The following is a 22,082-nucleotide window of genomic DNA, read 5'->3' on the forward strand; positions in this document are numbered from 1 at the left end:
GCGCTTCCTCTAGCGTCGTTGGCTCTTACTTCAAGGGGTGAATCTCCATGGCCACAATTTGTCCGATGCCAAGATCGTTTGGTTTTCATGTCCTCTTCTTCTTCGGTGCTTTACCGGCTACGACAGCATCGTTGCTGGTCTCTGGGGCGGTGTTGGTGCCGGTGCTAGTGCTGGTGCCGGTGTCGGCGCCGGGGTCGGGGTTGGGACCACTGCCACCACCATGCAACCCCATCTGGTCTTCTTCCAGGTAATCATAATAGTGATTTGCTACCTCCATGGGGTCTACAGAGCGAGCATAACCACCCTTGACTTCAGCGTTGGTAGACATGTTTCCTATGCAACAATTCTAAATAAAAGATATAATGAAGAGAAAAAAGCCTATATTTGGTCGGAATGTTGATTCATTCCCCTTTCGGCAAATCCCGGGTACTCCATATGTCCTATTTTCTAGCACAAGTCGTGCCGAAAATTTTGGCATGACCTTTGCTAAAGAGTGGACATATGGAGCGCGTGAAATTTGTCGGAACGGAAATGAATCAACATTCTGGCAAAACATAGGCCACTCGGACATTCCGGCAAAACATCAATGACAAGAAGGGATACCATGAGGATAATAAATGGAATTCTCTTGACACCATCACAAGATTAATTATACAAATATAAACAGAAAATAATAAGTACTATGGACACCATGAGGATATAATAAGTACTAGCAAAGGGATGCAATGACTTACGCCGAATCTGAGAAAGGCAAAAACTGTATGTAACAATACCACTATTGTAAACACAGATCCCCTATCAAGCTCGAAGACAAAGCAAATTGTTTCACTAGGGAAAAATATTTTCTTGCCACATTTTTTGTTTTTGAGGACCATCCTCGATTTTGGAAAATCTTCTCATGGAACACTCTAAGTTCTGGTGGAAGGAACAAAACATTTCTTTGGCAAGCTACACAAAACATCTAACCATTTCATATTTCTTTTTTCAAAGGAGCTCTAGGTGCCTTACGATTTTGACCTCAAATAAATTACCCCAGCTAGTCCTTAGTACCCAGAACCTAGCTACCCAAAAACTTTCTGCCCACTAGATCAAATATTTCAAATTTTGTTTGAGTGGACTTTGGACCAGATTTGATTTTTTTGATGAAACGAAAAAAATTCCATCAAGCACTATCTACACTAGTTCAAAATTAGTGTATCAAACGAAAAAAAATATGCCCACTAGTTCAAAATTAGTGTATCAAACTACGGTTTCTACCAATTGTAGTATAAATTGCATTAAGTAGTAGTATTATTTGCACAATAGCTAACACACACTCCTCCCCTGCTCATATTTCCACATGCTGATTATGAATTCCATGTCTAAATCACAATCCCGATCTAATCCACGAACAAACCCTAGGCAAAGGACACTAGGAGGCGGACAAGGACTAGGGTATCATCGGAGGGGGGGAAACCAATCACACCTTGTGAAGGGGTGCGTCGGCGCCTGTATGGGGAGGCGGTGCCTAGAGGTGGCGATGTGAGGTCGAGGGAGCGCCTAGTGGGGCCGATGCACCGGCGTCGGGAGGGGTGCGGCGACGCCTGAAGGGGTGCGGCGGCGCCTGGAGGGGTGAGGCGGCGGCTGGAGGGGGAGGCCGGGAGGGGTGCGGCAGTGCCTAGAGGGGTGCGGCGGCGCTTGGAGCTCTCAGGCGGGCGGTGGCGGCAAAACTGCAGGAGCGTTGGAGAGGGGGGTCGAGGGGGAGTGGGGGGAGAAGGGGAGTTAGGAAAATTTTGAGCCGGGTTAACTAAACATAGTAGTAGCGCTGGATTAGTACCAACGCTACTGCTAACTGCTATAGTAGTAGCGCTGGTTTAGTACGAGCGCTACCAATCCGGCGCTACTCATAACTTTCTTTACTTTATTTTATTTATTACTTTATTTTTATTATTTTTCTTTATTATTTTATTTTTATTAATTTTATTTTCTTTTTATTATTTTTCTTTCCTTTTATGTTTACTTTACTTTTCTTTTTATTATTATTTTTCTCCCGACTAGGATGGTGTCTCCCTCTCCCCCAATGCGTGAATATAACCAGAACCATGCATGTGGTAAGATATCAGTTGACCGATAATGGTTACTTAAGTGCATACACAAAATTGATACAAATATATAAATGTAGGTTTCTCATCAGCTGCGTCGACGATGTTTCACATTGAGCTTCTTCCCTTTCTTGTTCGTTGCGGAGTAATTGAGCCCCACCTTGTGACTTTTCCGGAGCCGTGGAGTACGGTCTTTCCGCCACCATGTAGTCTTGATTCTTCTTTTCTCGTATGCTTCATCGTCATCGTTATCTTCCTTCATCGGGTTGCCGTATTGATCGTAGTCTTCCTCGTTGGCGACTCCATCCATTCCGACGATGCTCCTTTTGGATCTCCTCACGACAACACGGCTGGAATTGGCCGGGTCGGTTATGAAGAAGCATTGTGTCACGTGCTTAGCGTGTACCCATGGCTCATTTTTGGGGATGGTGTTAACATTCACGGGAGTGCTCTTCACGTCGGGTATAGACATGGTGGTGAAATACTTGTTTTCTCTTACGACGTCCTTGGCTCATCTGACATGGAACATCGTCGCATCGTGCCTTCCAGCATAGTCAAGCTCCCAGATCTCTTCGACCCTTCCGTAGAATCTTTCAGTTGTGCCGTTGGCGTCGGTCACGCATTGAATTGTCACCCCGGAGTTCTGGTAATCACTGTCCATGTCTTTGGCCTCCGTGTAGAACGTGTACCCATTGATATCGTAGGACTGATAGGTCGCGAGCTTGGGCGCATGGCCATGTGCTAAGGCGTGTATGAGCAATCCGTCCGATCTTCCCTCTTCTGGGGGATTTTCAAGAACTTGCTCTTTGAACCAACGCAAGAAAGTAGCGTTGTGCTCTACCGTAACTTCATCGTCCGTATTATGCATCCCCTTATCATGGTACTTCTTTGCGATGCTTTCTTTGTGTCGTGCCACATAATCATCTACCACATCTTGGTGTTGTAGCACTACTAAGTTAGCCCTGTCAAACTCGTTCGGTCGATCAGAGTAGTCCACGTGCAATTCCCTCCGGCCGTTGTTGTGACCATCTCCTTCGAGCTTCCCATCGTGCTTCTAGATAGGCAAACCAACAACAGGGTCTCCGACGCTTATATAATTCTCGCAAAAGGAGACGCACTCATGCGTCAGATACCCTTGGACGATGCTCCCTTCGGGACGGGACTTGTTATGAACGAATCCTTTGATGACCCCATTCATCCTCTCGAACGGCATCATGCTGTGAAGTTATGTCGGCCCGAGGTCGATGATGTCGTCCACGATGTGGACACACAGATGCACCATGACGTCAAAGAACACGGGCGGGAAGTACATCTCAAGCTCACATAGTATCACAACAATCTCTTCATGTAGCCTTTGGAGCCGCTTCACACTAATGGACTTTCGAGAGATAACGTTGAAGAAGTTGCAAAAACCAATAAGCGTGTCATGGACGTGTTTGTCCATTATCCCTCTAATGGCAACCGGGAGTATCTGCGTCATCATCACGTGACAGTCATGAGACATCATCCCGCTGAACCTTTTCTTCTTGGGGTCTAGAAATCTGCTTATCTTACCACAGTAATAGGAACTGACTTTGATTCCCATAAGGCACTTGATGAATTGATCGATCTCCTTCGGACTTAATGTGAAGAAAGAAGGGGGCAATAACTCTCCTCCTTCTTGTTGACTTTTCTGCCCCTCTCCCCCTCCTTTGTCTCGGTCTCCGTCTCCTCCATCAACTTTTTATGGTGGATGTGTTTCCTGATCTTCAAATCTTCCAAGTCTTTCCTTGCCTTCGACCCATACTTGGTCTTCTCCAGCATGTTCATCAGTGTGCCAAGCAAGCTCTCGAGGACATTCTTAGTGATATGCATTTGATCAAGGCAATGAGGCATGTCGTGATTGGACCAGTACTCCAAGTCCCAGAAAACAGACCTCGTTTTCCATACGTTCAGCAGCGGCTCTGGCACCTTTTTGATCTTTCACGACGCACGACATTGTTCCTAGTTTCTCAACAACTCGTTGATTTCGGCGCCGCTCCTCTTACGTGGAGGTCCTCGGAGCTCAGCCAACCCATTGAATTGATCTCCACGCTTTCTCCACGGGTCATCCTTCTCGAGCCATCTACGATGCCCCATGTACACGATTTTCCCAGACCCGCCATTCTTTCATTGACGTAAGTTGCTTAGATGTTGTATCATCCATGCACCTCGTGCATCCGTAGTATCCGTGGCACACCTGGCCTGAGGTGTACCCGTAACCGAGATAGTCATGCACCGTCGTCATCAGCGCGGCTCTCATATGGAAGTACTCTCCTTTGTTGGCGTCCCATGTCCATGCCGGTGATTTCCATAATGTGTCTAGCTCCTCTTGCAGAAGCCCCATATACAGGTTAATACTATTTCCCGGTTGATTCGGCCCTTGAATCAGCATGCACATTTCTATGTACTTTGTCTTCATGAACTTCCATGGGGGGAGGTTGTACATCCATACAAACACGTGCCATGTGCTGTGGTTGGTGTTCTGGTTTCCAAACGGATTCATGCCATCGATACACGCACCAAGAACGATGTTCCTTGGATCTTCTTTAGCAAATCCATATACGGTGTTGAATGCTCTCCACTGGCTACCATCTACGAGGTGTCTCAGCCTCGGATCATCTCCATCGTCAGGCTTCTTTCTCTCCGCGTGCCAGCGCATGAGCTTTGCATCCATAGGATCTACAAAATACCGCTGCAGACGGGGAGTCATCGAAAAGTACCATACAACTTTCTGAGGAGCTTTCTTTCCTGCCTTATTGTATCGAGAAGCATTGCACACTGGACAGTTGGTTTTTTCCGTGTGCTCCCCCCGATAAATGATGCAATCGTTGATGCATGCGTGGTACCTAATGTGCGGAAAATCAAAAGGGCAAACTATTTTCTTGGCCTCCTCGACACTACTACGACACAGGTTCCCTACGGGAAGAACTTTATTATGTAGATACTTCAAATGGTCATCGAGGCTTTTGTCTGTCCAGTTGTTTTTGGCCTTCGTCTTTAGAAGTTTGAGCATGAAACTCAAGCGGGTCACCTCACGATCGCAACCGTCATACAATGGAGTCCTCGAGTCCACTTCAAGTTGAGCCAGCTTGGCCTCCTCTCTAGAAGCAGCTCTTTCGCTGGTCGTACTCTTGCGAAGGAGGTCTTGAAATGAGGGTCTTGCACGACTTTAGTTAGTAGCGTCGAAGACTGTGGCGTGACCACCACCTCTTCTCCGCCATGTCCGGACTCTTCGTCGCCGTGTCCGGAATCTTCTCCTCCGCCGTCATTTCCGGACTCTTCCCCGCTGCCATGTCCGGCACCATCGTCTTTGTGTCCATCGGTCATTTCTTCGTCTAGCCCCATGTCGTTATTCCCTGCCATATGGACGTCCTCCTCATCATCATATTCTTCACTTACACATCGAGTATAGCCATCCATGAAACCATTCATCAGTAGGTGCGCCTTAAAAGTGTCACGATCAAAAGGGTCCAAAAGGACTCCTTCCTTGCATCTTGCACACGGACATCTAATCCTACTCTGATTATTTGCATGCATGTCCATCACCGCGGATTGCATGTACCGCTCCACCTTCCATCCACTCACATTCATGACCGACTACACAGTATAACAAGAAAAAGGGTTATAAAATAAATAATGCATGCATGATTCAAAGTCATATAAATTTTTGGCATGACCTTGCCTAAAAATAGTACATATTGAGTTTGCTTGTAATTCACCGAAATAGAAATAAATCGACATTTCGGTAAAACATAAGAAACTCGATCAGAGGGCATTTCACACTCGCACAAATATATATATATATATATATATATATATATATATATATATATATATATATATATATATATATCCCAAACACACATATTCTCATTCACACACATATTCCCATTCTTTTAATGAACAACTTTTTACTCACCTATATATTTCCCGAGAGAGACCGATCGAAAGAGCACGCGTGGATGGCTAAATAGCTAGCTAGATCTAGTTGTTGGGGAGGAGAGGTGAATCTAGCTATCTAACTAATGGAGAGAGAGTTATGGTGGAGGGGGATTAATATAATGGGGAGAGGAAGATGGGTACGACAAAGAGAGATGTGAGAGAAGCCATTTATGAAGGAGAGTTATTGTCGAGGGGGGCATTAATGAGGAGAGAAGAGAGGTAGGTGGAAGAGAGAAAAAGAGCAACAATGGTTTGGAGAGTGTGAAGAGGGGAGAGGAGGGGGAGAGAGGTCAAAGTGGGGGAGAGGAGGGGGAGGGGGGTAAAAAGGTGGCAGCCCCAACTAGCATTGCTGCTATGCTATTAGTAGTAGTGCCGCGTACCAGCGAGCGCTACTACTAAGTGGGGCCAACTAGCAGCAGCGGTGTTGCAAAACAAAGCGCTACTGCTAAACACTTAGGAGTAGCGCTCGGTTTCGGGGAACGCTGCTACTATAGCTACCGTCGGTGGCATCGTCTGGTCCCACATAGTAGTAGCGCGTTTTTAATAAGCAGTGCTACTGCTAAGGTGTTAGTAGTAGCGCTTAACTAGATCAGCGATACTGCTAATTAGCAGGAGTGTTTTATTTTTTTCAGTGCTACTACTGAGGTCCTGCCTATAAGGTTTTTCCTAGTAGTGCCGATGAATTCTGATTTTATCATCGAACCTATTAAAACATATTCATGCTTTCTTATTGTAGCCTCATATTTGTTCTCCCATAGTTGGTTCTTGTTTGGCCAACTTGATCTTTTATCTTGCAATGGGAAGAGGTACTTTGTGATGGGTTCAATCTTGTTGTGCTCAATCTCAGTGACAGAAAAGAGACATGACACGCATGTATCGTTGCTATCAAGGATAAAATGATGGGGTCTATTTTTACATGAGTAGATCTTGTCTACATCATGTCATCATTCTTAAGGTATTACTCCATTTCTCCATGAACTCAATACACTAGATGCATGTTGGATAGCGGTCGATGTGTGGAGTAATAGAAGTAGATCAACGCAGAAGTCGGTGTACTTATCTTGGACGTGATGCCTATATACATGATCATTGTCTTGAATATCGTCAAAATTATTTGCTCTTCTATCAATTGCCCAACAGTAATTTGTCTACCCACCATTTTCTATTCCTCGAGAGAAGCCACTAGTGAAACCTACGGCCCCCGGGTCTACTTCACATCATCCATTTGCAATCTCTACTTTGCTATTAGTGTTTCTACTTTATTTTCTCTTTTGTTTTTCAGATATATTTTATCAAAAAACCCAAAAAAACCTTGTTGTGTTCTATTTTATATAACTATCATTTGCATCTATCAACCTATCCTTACTTTACCCACAAGGGATTGACAACCCCTCCACGCATTGGGTTGCGAGGATTTGCTATTTGTGTGCAGGTGTTTCTTACATAGTCTTGTGGATCTTCCTACTGGATTGATACCATGTTTTCTTAACTTAGGGGAATACTTGTCGTCGCTGTGCTACATCACCCTTTAAGCTTGGAGGGAAACCCAACACATAAGCAAGACTAAGCATGGTGATACGATACCGGGGCACCTCCCCCAAGTTTGGCACAAGCCAAGGGGAGTGCCCATACCCGTGTACTCAAGTATCCTTTTTTGGTGAGGAAGATGAAGGTGGTGGTGGTTTAGATGATGAGGTAGTAGGAAACTTGTCCTCCAGCTTCCATGGCAGTGGCTCACCATCATAAGAGGAATCATGAGTCTCCATAGTCCCGCAACTCGCAGCTAAACTCATACCTTTAAATCTTGCTTCATACTCAAGGATTTGGTTTTCAAGATCGAAGATTTTGCCTTGCAGAAAATTGATTTTCTTATTGAGGGTGAAGTCGATATCCTTCCAGGACCTTCCATCCACCTTTTGATCACGGGTGAGTTCTGTGATTATGCGTCCACACTCCACCAAGCCTTGGCACCTCAAGATCTCCCGCTCCACCGCCTCGAGCTTGGCCTCCATAGTTCTCGTCTTCTTGGGACCTTGAAAATCCTGGATGTGGAGCACCCTCTCATGAATCTCAATGGCTTTAGGGTGCTTCATCACCTCCGACAAGTAGGGGTTGATGACCCTCTCGAAGAACTTGTCCTTAGAGGAGCTTGATGAAGCCATGGTGATCTAGATCTGTGAGAAAAACTGCAGGAAACAAGAACATGGTATTTCTCCATGCTAGAGAGGTCAAATCATTGGGAGATATATATAAATAATTTTTATACAGGGAAATACATGTCCTACAAAAAAATGGAGGCAGGAAGGTGCCTAAGGGCCCACTATCCACCAGGGCGTGCAAGGTGGGGCTGGTGCACCCTAGTGCCTAATGGGCACATGGGTTGCCTTCCCGTGTGTTTATCAATTTCCTAATTTTTGTAATATTCCAAAACTAACAAAAAATATTTTTGCGGATTTTCCAGAGTCCGTTTACTTACCGTATCACATACCTCTTCCTTTTAAGGCTTCTGAAGTGTTCTAGAAGGTATCCTTCATGTAATCCTCCAGTGTCATGGTTCGAATAACGTTCGTTTCAACATTAATAGGTGTACCTCAAATATAGTGCTTTATTTTTTGTCCATTGACCACCTTCGAGTTAGTTCCTTTGGGATTATTGATCTTAATGGCTCCACATCGATAACCTTCTTCGATGATATATGGTCCTTCCTATTTGGAAATAAGTTTCTTACAAAAAATCTAAGACAAGAATTGTACAACAGAACATGTTTACCAACTTCGAATTCTCGTTTTGGATTCTTTTGTCATGCCATCTTTTAACTTTTTCTTTGAATACTTTGGCATTTTCATAAGCTTGGGGTTCTCCATTCATCTAATGATCTGATATCGAGTAACCTCTTTTAACCAGCAAGTTTGAAATCATAGTTGAGTTCTTTAATTTCCCAATAAGCTTTATGTTCTAACTCAACAGGTAAATGACATGCTTTTCCATAAACCATTATGTAAGGAGACATACCAACAGGATTTTTATAAGCTGCTCTGTAGGCCCACAATGCATCATCTAATTCTTAGACCAATTCTTTCGGGACCTATTGACAGTCTTTTGCAATATTAATTTTATTTCTCTATTGGTTAATTCTACTTGACCACTAGATTGAGTATGATAGGGAGATGCAATTCTATGGTTAACATGATATCTAGCAAGCAACTTACGAAAAGAACCATGAATAAAATGTGAACCACCATTAGTCGTTAAATATGTAGGGACTCCAAAATATGGGAAAATAACTTCCTTAAGCATTTTAATAGAGGTGTTATGATCAGCACTACTAGTTGGAATAGCTTCTACCCACTTAGTGAAATAATCAACAACAACCAAAATATATGTATACCCATTAGAGGAAGGAAAAGGTCCCATATAATCAAATCCCCAAACATCAAATGGTTCGATAACAAGTGAATAATCCATAGGCATTTCTTGATGTCTACTAATATTACCAATTCTTTGACATTCATCATAGGAGAGGACAAACTTACGAGCAACTTTGAAAAGAGTAAGCCAATAAAATCCTAACTATAATACCTTGTGTGTAGTTCTTTCTGTCGCATGGTGTCCTCCATAAGCCTCGGAGTGACACTTATAAAGGATTTGTTCCAGTTCATTCTCACATATAGAACGTCTAATAAGACCATCTACTCCCACTTTATAAAGATGCGGGTCATCCCAAAAATAATGTCTTAAATCAAAGAAGATTTTTTTTTGTTTTGCTGATAGGTGAAACTCGATGGTATGTATTTAGCAATAATGTAATTAGCATAATCATCAAACCATGGTGTGTTATGAGAAACATTGGCCACATCTAGTTGTTCATGTGGGAAGCTATCATCAATAGGTACTGGGTCATCAAGAATATTTTCTAACCTAGACAAGTTATCAGCTACGGGGTTCTCAGCTCCTTTCCTGCCAATGACATGCAAATCAAATTCTTGTAGCAAAAGAACACACCTAATAAGTCTAGGCTTAGCATCTTTATTTCCCATAATATATATATAATAGCAGCATGATGAGTGTGAACAATTACTTTAATGTAACATCTGAATTTATCACAAGCAAATAAAACTGCTAAGAATTCTTTTTCAGTGGTAGCATAATTTCTCTAGGAACTCTCTAGAGTTTTACTAGCATAATGGATAAAATTTAATTTCTTATCAACTCTTTTCCTAGAATATCACCAACATCATAATCACTAGCGTCACACATAATTTCAAAAGGCAAGTTCCAATCACGTGGTTGAACAATAGGTGCAGAAGTTAAGGCTTTCTTAAGTGTTTCAAAGGCTTCTATACAATTATCATCAAAGAAGAAAGGAACATCCTTATGTAATAAAATGGTAAGAGGTCTAGAATTTCTTTAGAATTCTTTAATAAACCTTCTATAGAAACTAGGAGGACCAAGGAAACTACGGATACCTTTAATATCTTTAGGACATGGCATCTTCTCAATTGCATCAACTTTAGGATTATCCACCTCAATACCTCGTTCAGAAATTTTATGACCGAAGATAATACCTTCATTTACCATAAAGTGTCACTTCATTCAATTCAAGACAAGGTTAGTTTGCTCACACCTATGCAAAACTCGATCAAGGTTGCTTAAGCAATCATCATAAGAAGTTCCATAAACGAAAAAATCATCCAGGAAAACCTGAACAATCTTTTCAAAAAAAAATCAGAGAATATAGCAGTCATACATCTTTGAAGGTAGCATGTGCATTGCATAATCTAAAAGGTATACTCTATAAGCATAGGTTCCAAAAGGACAAGTAAAGGTGATTTTCTCTTGATCAGGTTGTGACATCGCGTATTTGAGATAAACCATAATAACTATTTAGAAAGCAAAAATGTGTGTGCTTCAATAATCTTTCTTGCATTTGGTCCATGAATGGTAAAGGATAATCATCTTTTGTAGTAGCTTTGTTTAATTTTCTAAAATCATTTACCATTCTATAGCTAGTCACAATTCTTTGAGGAATGAGTTCATTTTTATCATTAAGAACAACAGTAATACCTCATTTCTTAGGAACACAAAGAATGGGACTTAACCATCTTCTATTAGCTATGGGATAAATTATACTTGCTTCCAAAAGCTTTAATATTTCATTTCTTACCACTTCTTTCATTTTGGGATTGAGTCTTTGTTGGTGATCAACAATAGGTTTGGCATCTTGTTCCATATTAATCTTGTGCTGACAGAGAGTGGGACTAATGCCCTTAAGATTATCAAGAGTATACCCAATAGCAGCTCAATGCTTCCTTAAAGTTTTTAACATTCTTTTTTCTTCATGCTCTATAAGGTTAGCACCGATAATAACATGATATATCTTCTTTTCATCAAGATAAGCATATTTCAAAGTGTCAGGTAATTGCTTTAATTCAAACACAGGATCACCCTTTGTAGAAGGAGGACCTCCTAGAGTTTCAATGGGCAAATTGTGTTTAAGGATAGGTTGTTGTTCAAAGAACATTTTATCTATTTATTTCTTTCACACATATGAATATAATTTTCATGGTCTAGCAAATACTGTTCCAATGGATCAGTAGGAGGAATGGAAATAGAAGCAAGACCAATTATTTCATCTTTACTATGCAATTATTCATCATGGGGTTACTTATTAAACTTAGGGAAATTAAATTCATGAGACATGCCACCAAGATTAACACTGTCAGTTTCCTTTTTGCAATCTATTTGAGCATTGACATTGTTCAAGAAGGGTCTACCAAATATTATGGGGACAAAAATCATCTTCTGGTGAGCCAAGTACTAGAAAATTAGTATGGTATTTTACTTTTCCACACAAGAATTCAGCATCTCTAACATTGCCAAGTGGTGTGATGGTGTCTCTTTTAGCAAGTTCAGTAGTAACATCTATGTCTTCTATTTCAGCGGGTGCTATCTCATGCATAATTTCTTGATATAAGGTAAAAGGAATAGCACTAACACTAGCACCCATATCACATAAACCATGATAAGAATGATCTCCTATTTTGACTGAGATGACAAGCATGCCAACAACGGGCTTATGTTTATCTTTAGTATTAGGTTTGGCAATTCTATCTTCTTCATCACAGAAATAAATAACATGCCCATCAATATTATCGACCAAAAGATCTTTAACCATAGCAATACTAGGTTCCAACTTGATTTGGTTTGGTTGCTCTAACATAACTTTTGTTAACCATGGTTGAATCTTTAGCATGTTCCTTTATCGTAACATGAAAGGTGGTTTCTTAATATAATCTTTAGCATGTTCTCTAATTGGTTATTCAACTTTTTCTTTAACACGTGGATGATATTTAAACCACTTATCTTTAGGGAGATCAACATGAGTAGCAAAGGTTTCACAAAATGAGGCTACCATCTCAGAGTCAAGTCCATATTTAGTGTTAAAATCATTGAAAGCATCTGTATTCATAAAACATTTAACACAATCAAACTCAAGTTTCATACCTGACACAATCAAACATTTAACACAACTTAACACAATCCGTATTCATAAATCATTGAAAGATCTTTACCTTCATGAGTTACCAATCTTCAGAGTTGCATTTAATTCTTTCCAAAAGATCCCACCTAAATTCAATAGTCTTCTTCATAAAAGAATCAGAACAGGTAATATCCAGCATGGTTTGATCATTACGAGAAAACCGAGCATACAAATTCTGAATAATAATTTCTCTCGACAGCTTATGATTGGGGAATGAATATAACATTGACTTAATCCTCCCCCACGCTAGAGCGATAATTTCTCCTTCCCGAGGCCAAAAATCATAGATAAAATTCCGATCATGATGAACAAGAGGCATAGGATAAATTTTGGTGAAACTCCAATTGCAATCGATTCCAGTTCCAAGATCTTGCATCATCACATAGCCTATACCATGTCAATGCTTTCCCCCCAAAGATAAAGGGAAAACCTTCTTCTGGACTTCATCTCCGGATGAACCTGCAAGTTTAAATAATCCACATACTTAATCCACATAGATTAGGTGCATATTGGGATGTTTTGTTCCATCTCCTGCATAGGGATTAGCTAGCAGCTTCTCTATCATACCCGAAAAAATTTCATAATAAATATTTTCAGTAGGTTCACTAGGTTGAGGGGCAACTCTTTGTGTTTACGGTCGAGGTGAAGATACCTCGAACAAACTTCTCAAAGGGTTATTTTCCATAGTGACAAATGACAGTAAATTTGAGCATGTAATATAAATTTTCCCTTACCAAAGGCTCTTCGCTCCCCGGCAACGGTGCCAGAAAAGAGTGTGGATGACCCATAAATATACGGTATCAATCGTACTCCTTTTGATAAGTAAGAGTGTTGAACCCAACGAGGAGTAGAAGGAAATGGCAAGCGGTTTTCAATAAGGTAATTTCTACCAGCACTGAAATAGAGGAAACAAGTTGTTTGATAGCAAGATAATTGTAACAAGTAACGAGTAGCAATAGTAACAATAAGTGCAGCAAGGTATCCCAATCCTTTTGTGGAAAAGTATAGGCCAGAACAAAGCGTTCTTGAGGGCACATGGGAATTTCAACTAGTCACTTTTGTCATGCCAGGTTAATTCACGTTCGGTACTTTTATCATTTGATATGTGGGTGGACCGGTGCTTGGGTGCTCTTTTTTACTTCACAAAGCCTCTGACTTATGATTAACCCTCCCGCAAGCATCCGCAACAATGAGAAAAGTATTAAGAATAAATTCTAACAATAGCATTAAACATAGGGATCCAAATCAGCCCCTTACGGAATAGCGCATAAACTGGGGTTTAAGTTTTTGTCACTCTCGCAACCTATCATATAATAACTACTCCACAATGCATTCACTTAGGTCCAAAGATGGTGAAGTGTCATGTAGTCGATGTTCACATAACACCACTAGGGTAATCACAACATTCATACCATCAAAGTATCAAACGAATATCAACTTCACATGACTACACACAACATGACTTCCCACATGGCCTCAAGAACAAAAGTAACTACTCACAAGTGATGAACATGGTCATGATCAGAGGGGTATTAAATAGCATATTGGATGTGAACATATGATCTTCCACCAAATAAACCACAAAGCAACAACTACAAGATGTAATCAACACTACTAGTCACCCCACGTACCAATCTGAGGTTCCAATACAAGATTGAGCACAAGACATGAACTAGGGTTTTGAGAGGAGATGGTGTTTTTGAAGATGCTGATGAAGATTGGACTCCCCAAGATGAGAGGGTTGTTGGTGATGACGATGGCCTTGATTTCCCCCTCTGGGAGGGAAGTTCCCTCTAACAACACGAGACCGACACTCTAGAGGATTCCCCTTTTATTCCGTTGCCGCCGTGTGATTAGAATGTTTGGTGCACTCATCATCTCATTATTTGCATCATCCGCGTTGCATCGATACTCCGTTGTCGTCAATTTCGAAACTTGCATCCGTTAGTAGTTGCCGGTTCTCTCCGTTTTTCTCGTTGACCGTTTCGAGACCAACCACACATGCATACGCCCGCGGCATCGTTAAAAAGAGTGTGTATAAAATATTCTCGGTTTGGACTGAAAGTTGGCGTGCGGTCTTAATATAGTGTAGGAAGGCCGCGTGTCAAATTTCGTCGCAATCGGAATTTGTTTGATAATTCAACCATTAAACCTATAGCGGCACTATAGCCTGTCATTTCGTAGGACGTTTTCGTTTATAAACCTCTATTGCCGGGTTGCCCGTTTTCCCTCTCATCTTCGCCTAGCCCCTCTCCACAATGCACCGACCTACACACAGCTAAGTCGGAAAAACTCCCGAAACCTAAATCATACGCTCGTGACCGTTGGGTGTGGATCAATCCCGTTTTACTACAAACTGTCATCGGTTTGTCGATTGGAACCCTAACCTATTTTTTCCAACCGTCCGATCTAAATCGGAGGGTCCTACCCCTAACAAAATTAGCTATAAATATTTAGAACCTACTCTAAATCAGACAAAACCCTAGGATTTAGGAGGTTTGTCCCTCCGCCGCCGCCAGCCACGTCTTCCTCGGGATCTCCTCCCGATCCAGCCGCCTCCTACCTCGAATTCCCATGCCAACCAACCTCAGCCGCCAGCCTCCCACCTGCACTCGCGCCCAAGACCCTATCGGTGCATCCCTGTCGTCCCAAATCAGCAGCAGTTGCCAAGGAGTTGCTCGACCCCGAGCTCGCCGGACCGGCCGTCGGTGGCAACAACAAGCAGGTCGTCCCCCGCGCCCTTCTCTCTCCCTCCTCTTTCTCTTCTTCCTATCATCTCACCTCTCCGTCTCTTCTTTCTACCGCACGAAAAGGACCATGGCGCCCGAGGTTCCAAGAGGCCCATCACAGCCGACCCTCGTCTTCAGCTAGATTCGACCGGAATGGGTCCGGACCGGCCGAATTCGTGCCGCCCCTCGCCTCCAGCTCGCCTCTCCGCTGTCCATGCCTCGCATTGGAGCTCTCCTTGGCCAAACGCCGGAGGAGCCGCTGCCTCGTCTGTTGTCATGGTCGTCCCGAAGTTCCCCAACTCGTCGGAGCACCTGCATGTCCACGACCCTGTGTCGCCCCTCTACTTCCTCCCATCTCCCTCTCTCTCTTCTCGCAGTCTCTCTCTCCCCCGTGACATTTTTTCCTCTCGTGGAACAGCTGCAGGAGACAGCCATGGCTGGCCAGGAGCTCAATCCCCGCCATGGCCTCACCCGATCTGCTCCAAGCCCAGCCGCCCGTGATGAGCTTAGCGTGTGCCCGGATCTACCTCCCCAAGCTTGTTTCAGGCACTGTCGACCATTGTCATCGTCCTGCACCTCGCCTGTGCACCGGCGTCCTGTTGTTTCCGCGCTATAAGCAGCCCGTCATGCCTGAAATTCAGACTTTTCCTAGATTCGTTCTCGCAAGTGTAGGTTGTTTAGAATTGGTACTAGTTTCATGTACAAGCATACATCTAGTTGAGTTGGTTAGTGCAGCAGTCGTGCTTTGCGTAGGCCGCGGGATCAAATCCCCACCGCTACACTTCTTCTTCTGCATTTTGTGATGTTTTCAAAGTATTAGGTCTATCTGTGTTTCATGTTTGACAACGACCCTGTTTGTTCACACACCAGAAGCTAGCCGCGAGCTGGTTTGCGCTCTATATTCAGTCTAGGAGGTCATGTGTTTGATACCCCAGCGCTCCAATTTATGTCATTCTTTCTTTTTCATTTTGCACACACACACACACTCAATTCTTTGGGACGATATCAGCCCTGGACCGCCTACACTATGTTGCAATTCGGCCTATGTTTATTTCTTTCCTCCTGTGATTTGTTCAATAACCTAGACATACATTGTTGTGTGAGATGCGATGTTGTTCGTTTTGTAGATGCCATGTTAGTTGCAGTTACCCCATATGCATGCCTCCGGCACATCGGAACCCGGTAACTGGTATCACCCCATCATTCTTTGGCATGACACGCTCGCAATTCGTTGGCACCGGTATCTCATCGAATTATCCGAACCGGAACGAGTCATGGCTCTCATTTGCATGCATATTTGCATTCATGACATAATATCTTGTGTTGCTCGTATATTTTAGACCATAACACCGTAGCAGACGAGCTATATATGTAAATCGACTAGAATGGCGTGTAGTTTCACATGCTTCACTTTGTTTTGCCGTTTAACAAACTTAAAATGTGGGTCGGACAAATCTGGACAGATTACAAAGTTAATGCGCGGGGTCATTTTGGAGATGCTATATGTTGTTTCCGACCTCATTTAAAATGCCTAGGTAGGTAGTTGATGACCCACAAGTATATGGGGTCAATTGTAGCCTTTTCGATAAGTAAGAGTGTCGAACCCAACGAGGAGCAGAAGGAAGTGACAAGTGGTTTTCAGCAAGGTAAGTAGCGGAGTAGTTTGATAGCAAGATCATTTGTAACGAGCAAGTAATGATAGTAGTAACAAAAGTGCATCAAGGTAGCCCAATCCTTTTGAGGCAAAGGACATGCCAAAACGGTCTCTTATGATAAGCAAAGTGTTCTTGATGGTACACGGGAATTTCGTCTAGTGATTTTCATCATGTTGGCTTAATTCGTGTTCGCTCCTTTGATGATTTGGTATGTGGGTGGACCGGTGCTTAGGTGTTGTTCTTACTTGAACAAACCTCCTACTTATGATTAACCCTCTCGCAAGCATCCGCAACTATGAGAGAAGTATTAAGAATAAATTCTAACCATAGCATTAAACTTTTGGATCCAATCGGTCCCTTACGGAATAGCGCATAAACTAGGGTTTTAGCTTCTGTCACTCTCACAACCCATCATCTAAGAACTATTCCACTATGCATTCCCTTAGGCCCAAATATGGTAAAGTGTCATGTAGTCGATGTTCACATGACACCACTAAGGGAATCACATCATACATATCATCAAAATATCGAACACATATCAAGTTCACATGATTACTTGCAACATGATTTCTCTCGTGACCTCAAGAACAAAAGTAACTACTCACAAATGATAATCATGCTCAAGATCAGAGGGGTATTAAATAGCATAATGGATCTGAACGTATAATCTTTCACCAAATAAACCATATAGTAATGATGTAATCAACACCATTAGTCACCCACAAGCACCAATCTATAGTTCCGGTACAAAGATTGAACACAAGAGATGAACTAGGGTTTGAGAGGGCTTTGTGTTGTTGAAGATGTTGATGAAGATAGCCCTCTCCAAGATGGGAGAGTTGTTGGTGAAGATGATGACGATGATTTCCCCCTCCGAGAGGGAAGTTCCCCCGGCGGAATCGCTCCATCGGAGGGCAAAATTGCTCCTGCCCAAGTTCCGCCTCGACACTACGGCGCTTCGTCCTGAAAGTCCTCTCTTCCTTTTTTTCTAGATTAAAATGACTTATATACCATAAGAGGGGCACCAGAGGTGGGCGTGGGTGAGCACAACCCACCGGGGCGCGTCAGTCTCCCTGGCTCACCCAGGTGGGTTGTGCCCACCTAGTGGGCCCCTTATGGTACTTATTTGCTTCAATATTCATCAAATATTCCATACAAATTCCTCGTAAAGTTTTAGCTCATTTGGAGTTGTGCAGAATAGGTAGCCTGATGTAGCTTTTTCAGGTCCTGATTTCCAGCTGCCACAATTCTCCCCCTTTGGGTATACCTTGCATATTATGAGAGAAAGGACATTATAATTACTCCTAAAAGCATTATTATACAATCAAACAACATAAATAGCAGTAGGTAAACATGATGCAAAATGGACGTATCAACTCCTCCAAGCTTAGTCCTCGCTTGTCCTCAAGCGAAAACCGAAATCGAGAAACATGTATACATGCTTAGAGAGAGAGGTGTCGATAAAAACAAAAATACAGACATAGCAGCATCGTGTAACTTATCATAACAACAACATACTTTAACATAAAACTTTTATCATAGGCTTCTGTTTTATCATAGAACTTTTATCATATGCTTCTCATGAACAAGTGACAATTCATCACAACATCGGAGTATAAAGCATAAACTCTATTGAAAACCAACAAACTATGTTCTCACTCAACTTTGCAACTATAATTTATCATCTTTTCAGGAAGGGTCACATAGGGGAGCCTTTAGGCAAGTCCACATACTCAACCATCATTTAGTCTTCTATGATTGCTAACACTCACCGTGTACACATGAGCAAAACGTTTCAACCGGACACATAGAAAGATAGGGGCTTATAGTTTCGCCTCCCAACGAATTCACCTCGAGGGTGATGTCAACAATAATAACTCATGGTACCCATATTCAACTGGATATATGTGCCTAGATCTTTCCTCACCACATGATTCTTGCCAAGGGAGAAAATAAAAAGGAATAGAGAGAAAAACTTTGACTCTTGCATGAAAGTAAATACATAAAAGTAAAAGATGGGCCCTTCGCAGAGGGAAGCATAGGTTGCCATGTGCTTTTTGTTTGTATGCTCAAGCCCTTAGTGCACGAGAACGTCACGTTATATTGCCCCTTGTGATGGCAACCTTTATTATGCAGTCTGTCGCTTTTATTCTTCACCATCACAAGTTCGTACAACACTCAATTTTCCCTTACGCTAAATGATCTTACACTTTTAGAAGCAATTTTTATTGCCCTTTTTGCACCGATGACAACTTACTTGAATGATCTTACTCAATCCATAGGTAGGTATGGTGGACTCTCAAACAAGATTTGGGTTTATAGTTTTTGGATGCACAAGTAGTATCTCTACTTAGTGCGGGGTTTTTGGATAGCAAAGATAGGGGTAAGCACCACATGTTGAAGGATCCATCACAATATAAGTTCTTTGTGAATATGAACAAACATAATTCATTGCGTTGTCTTCCTTGTCCAACGTCAACAATTTTGGCATATAATATTTTGATGGGTTCTCACAATCACAAAAGATTTCCAGGATAGTGTATTTGCATGTGAATCTTCTCTTCCCTTATTAATTCTTTCATGAGTTGCATCATTGACCAATGTTATGTTTGTCAATCTACAATAAAATTTTATACTTATACTTTTCCTTGTGTAATTGCATCACTTACCATAAGATTAGCATATGATCTTTTTCATTTATTTCCTTCCTTTTTATTGAAGCAAGAAAGTAAAGAAGGTAAAACTCAAACTAAAGTTTATTATATATCTCGCACACGATTGCATAGATTGATCACTAAGCAAACTCTTGGAAAGAAAGGATCAAACTAAACTTTTATTCATATAAAGCAAAAGATAACCATGGATCGAACTAAGAAAAGTAAAGGCGAAAGATAGTGGAGATGATACTATACCGGGGCACCTCCCCCAAGCTTGGCGAAAGCCAAGGGGAGTGCCCATACCCGATACTCATTTTTCTTTTGGTGATGAACAAGGAGGTGGTGGTGATGAAGTAGAAGCGGTCCGGTCCTTAAGGACTAAGAGACTCTCCAATCTTCGAATGACGCTCCAGAGGGAGGCGATGTGCTCCAGATGCAGAATATTTTCACGAGTGAGATACTTATTTTGTATACGAACCGTTTCAATGATCCTGAAGGCTGCAATCTTAGTGGGGGTAAGATGAGCATAATAAGGTTTAAGGATATCTTCCTCTTCCTCATCGACAGGCAAGGCTTGCTCGACCATTGGCACTTGATCTCCGGTGGCCTCCTTGCTCTTGTCCTCCTTGGCTGCGCCAACGCGATCCTCCCTCTTCAGCTCGATCTTCATCAACCAAGCATCCTCTTCCAAATGATCAGGGGGAGAAGAAGACATGATGCCTCGCTCAACTGTTCTGACAGAAAACAGCGAGAAAATAAAACAGGAGATTTCTTCGCGATATGGAGGTCAATAGGTTCGGGAGGTATATAAAGATTTTTTATCTTGGTGAACAAGCAGAACGGAAGAAAAACGGAGTGCAGAATGTACCCGAGGTGGGCACAACCCACCAGGGCGCGCCTTGGTGTATCGTGCCCACCAGGGTCACTTTCCTCGAAGTTTCTTATTTCCTACTTTTTTAAATATTCCAAAACTGACAAAAAATATTTTTGTGGATTTTTTGGAGTCCATTTACTTACAGTATCATGTACCTCCCTTTTTTCATTATTCTAGAGTGTTCCGAAAGGTTTCTTTTATGTGTTCTACCGGTGCCATAGTTTGGATAATATTGCTTTCAACATTATTGGGCATACGTTCGATATAATGTTTTATTCGTTTCCCATTAACAACCTTTGAGTTAGTACTTTCGGCATTATTTATTTTGATAGCTCCGGATCGATAGACCTCCTCGATAACATAGTGTCCTTCCCATTTGGAGAGGAGTTTTCCTGGAAAGAATCTGAAACGAGAGTTGTTTAAAAGAACACATTCTCCAACTTTGAACTCACACTTTTGGAATCTTTTGTCATGCCATCTATTAACTTTGTCTTTAAATAACTTTACATTTTCATAAGCTTGGGTTCGCCATTCATGTAATGAGCTAATATCAAATAACCTCTTTTCACGAGCAAGTTTGAAATCATAGTTGATTTCTTTGATTGCCCAATATGCTTTATGTTCTAACTCAAAAGGCAAATGACAAGCTTTTCCATAAACCATTTTATAAGGAGACATACCCATAGGATTTTTATATGTTGTTCTATAAGCCCAAAGTGCATCATCTAATGTCTTAGACAAGTTCTTCCGGGACCTATTGACAGTCTTTTGTAAGATTAGTTTTATTTTTTTATTGCGAAGTTCAACTTGACCACTAGACTGAGGATGATAAGGTGATGCAATTCTATGGTTAACATCATACTTAGCAAGCATTTTACGGAAAGCACCATGAATAAAGTGTGAACCACCATCAGTCATTAAATGTCTACGGACTCCAAACCTTGGGAAAATAACTTCCTTAACCATTTTAATAGAGGTGTTGTGATCAACACTACTAGTTGGAATAGCTTCTACCGACCTAGTAACATAATCAGCAACAACCAAAATATGTGTATACCAATTAGAGGAAGGAAAATGTCCCATTAAATCAAATCCCCAAACATAAAATGGTTTGACAGCAAGTGAATAATTCATAGGCATTACTTGATGCTTACCGATATAACCTATTCTTCGACATTCATCACAAGATGAGACAAACTTACGGGCATCCTTGAAGAGAGTAGGCCAATAAAAACTAGATTGCAATACCTTATGAGCGGTTCTGTCTCCCGCGTGATGCCCTCCATAAGCTTCGGAGTAACATCTCCGTAGGATTTTTTCCTGTTCATGCGCAGGTACACAACATCTAATAATACCATCTACTTCTTCTTTATAAAGATGTGGGTCATCCCAAAAGTAATGTCTTAACTCATAGAAGATATTTTTCTTTTGTTGGTATGTGAAGCTAGGTGGTATGTATTTAGCACCAATATAATTAGCATAATCAGCATACGAAAGTGTACTATTAGAAACATTTATTGCAGGTAATTATTCATCAGGAAAGCTATCATTAATAGATTGTGGGTCATCAAGAATATTTTCA

The 22,082-nt window shown here is 41.8% G+C and overlaps 1 protein-coding gene across 1 annotated transcript; it reads left to right on the forward strand.

The window, feature by feature from the left end:
• The first annotated feature begins 725 nt into the window (after positions 1–725).
• On the forward strand, positions 726–16,243 carry LOC123450528. The gene is made up of 3 exons (XM_045127725.1): positions 726–759; positions 15,060–15,310; positions 15,733–16,243. Exons 1-3 carry the CDS (start codon positions 726–728, stop codon positions 15,928–15,930), a joined length of 483 nt encoding a protein of 160 aa, XP_044983660.1. The 3' UTR covers positions 15,931–16,243.
• The last annotated feature ends 5,839 nt before the right edge of the window (positions 16,244–22,082 follow it).

The sequence above is a fragment of the Hordeum vulgare genome, chromosome 4H (genome assembly GCF_904849725.1).
Source record: "Hordeum vulgare subsp. vulgare chromosome 4H, MorexV3_pseudomolecules_assembly, whole genome shotgun sequence".
In the NCBI taxonomy this organism is placed as follows: domain Eukaryota; kingdom Viridiplantae; phylum Streptophyta; class Magnoliopsida; order Poales; family Poaceae; genus Hordeum; species Hordeum vulgare.

Bases quoted from the DNA above. Each gene is read 5' to 3' on its own strand.
- LOC123450528 (XM_045127725.1), top strand. From the start codon at position 726: ATGACTTACGCCGAATCTGAGAAAGGCAAAAACT. The intron at 760-15,059 runs GTATGTAACAAT...ACTCTAAATCAG, and splicing joins ATCTGAGAAAGGCAAAAACT to ACAAAACCCTAGGATTTAGG. The intron at 15,311-15,732 runs GTCGTCCCCCGC...CTCGTGGAACAG, and splicing joins TCGGTGGCAACAACAAGCAG to CTGCAGGAGACAGCCATGGC.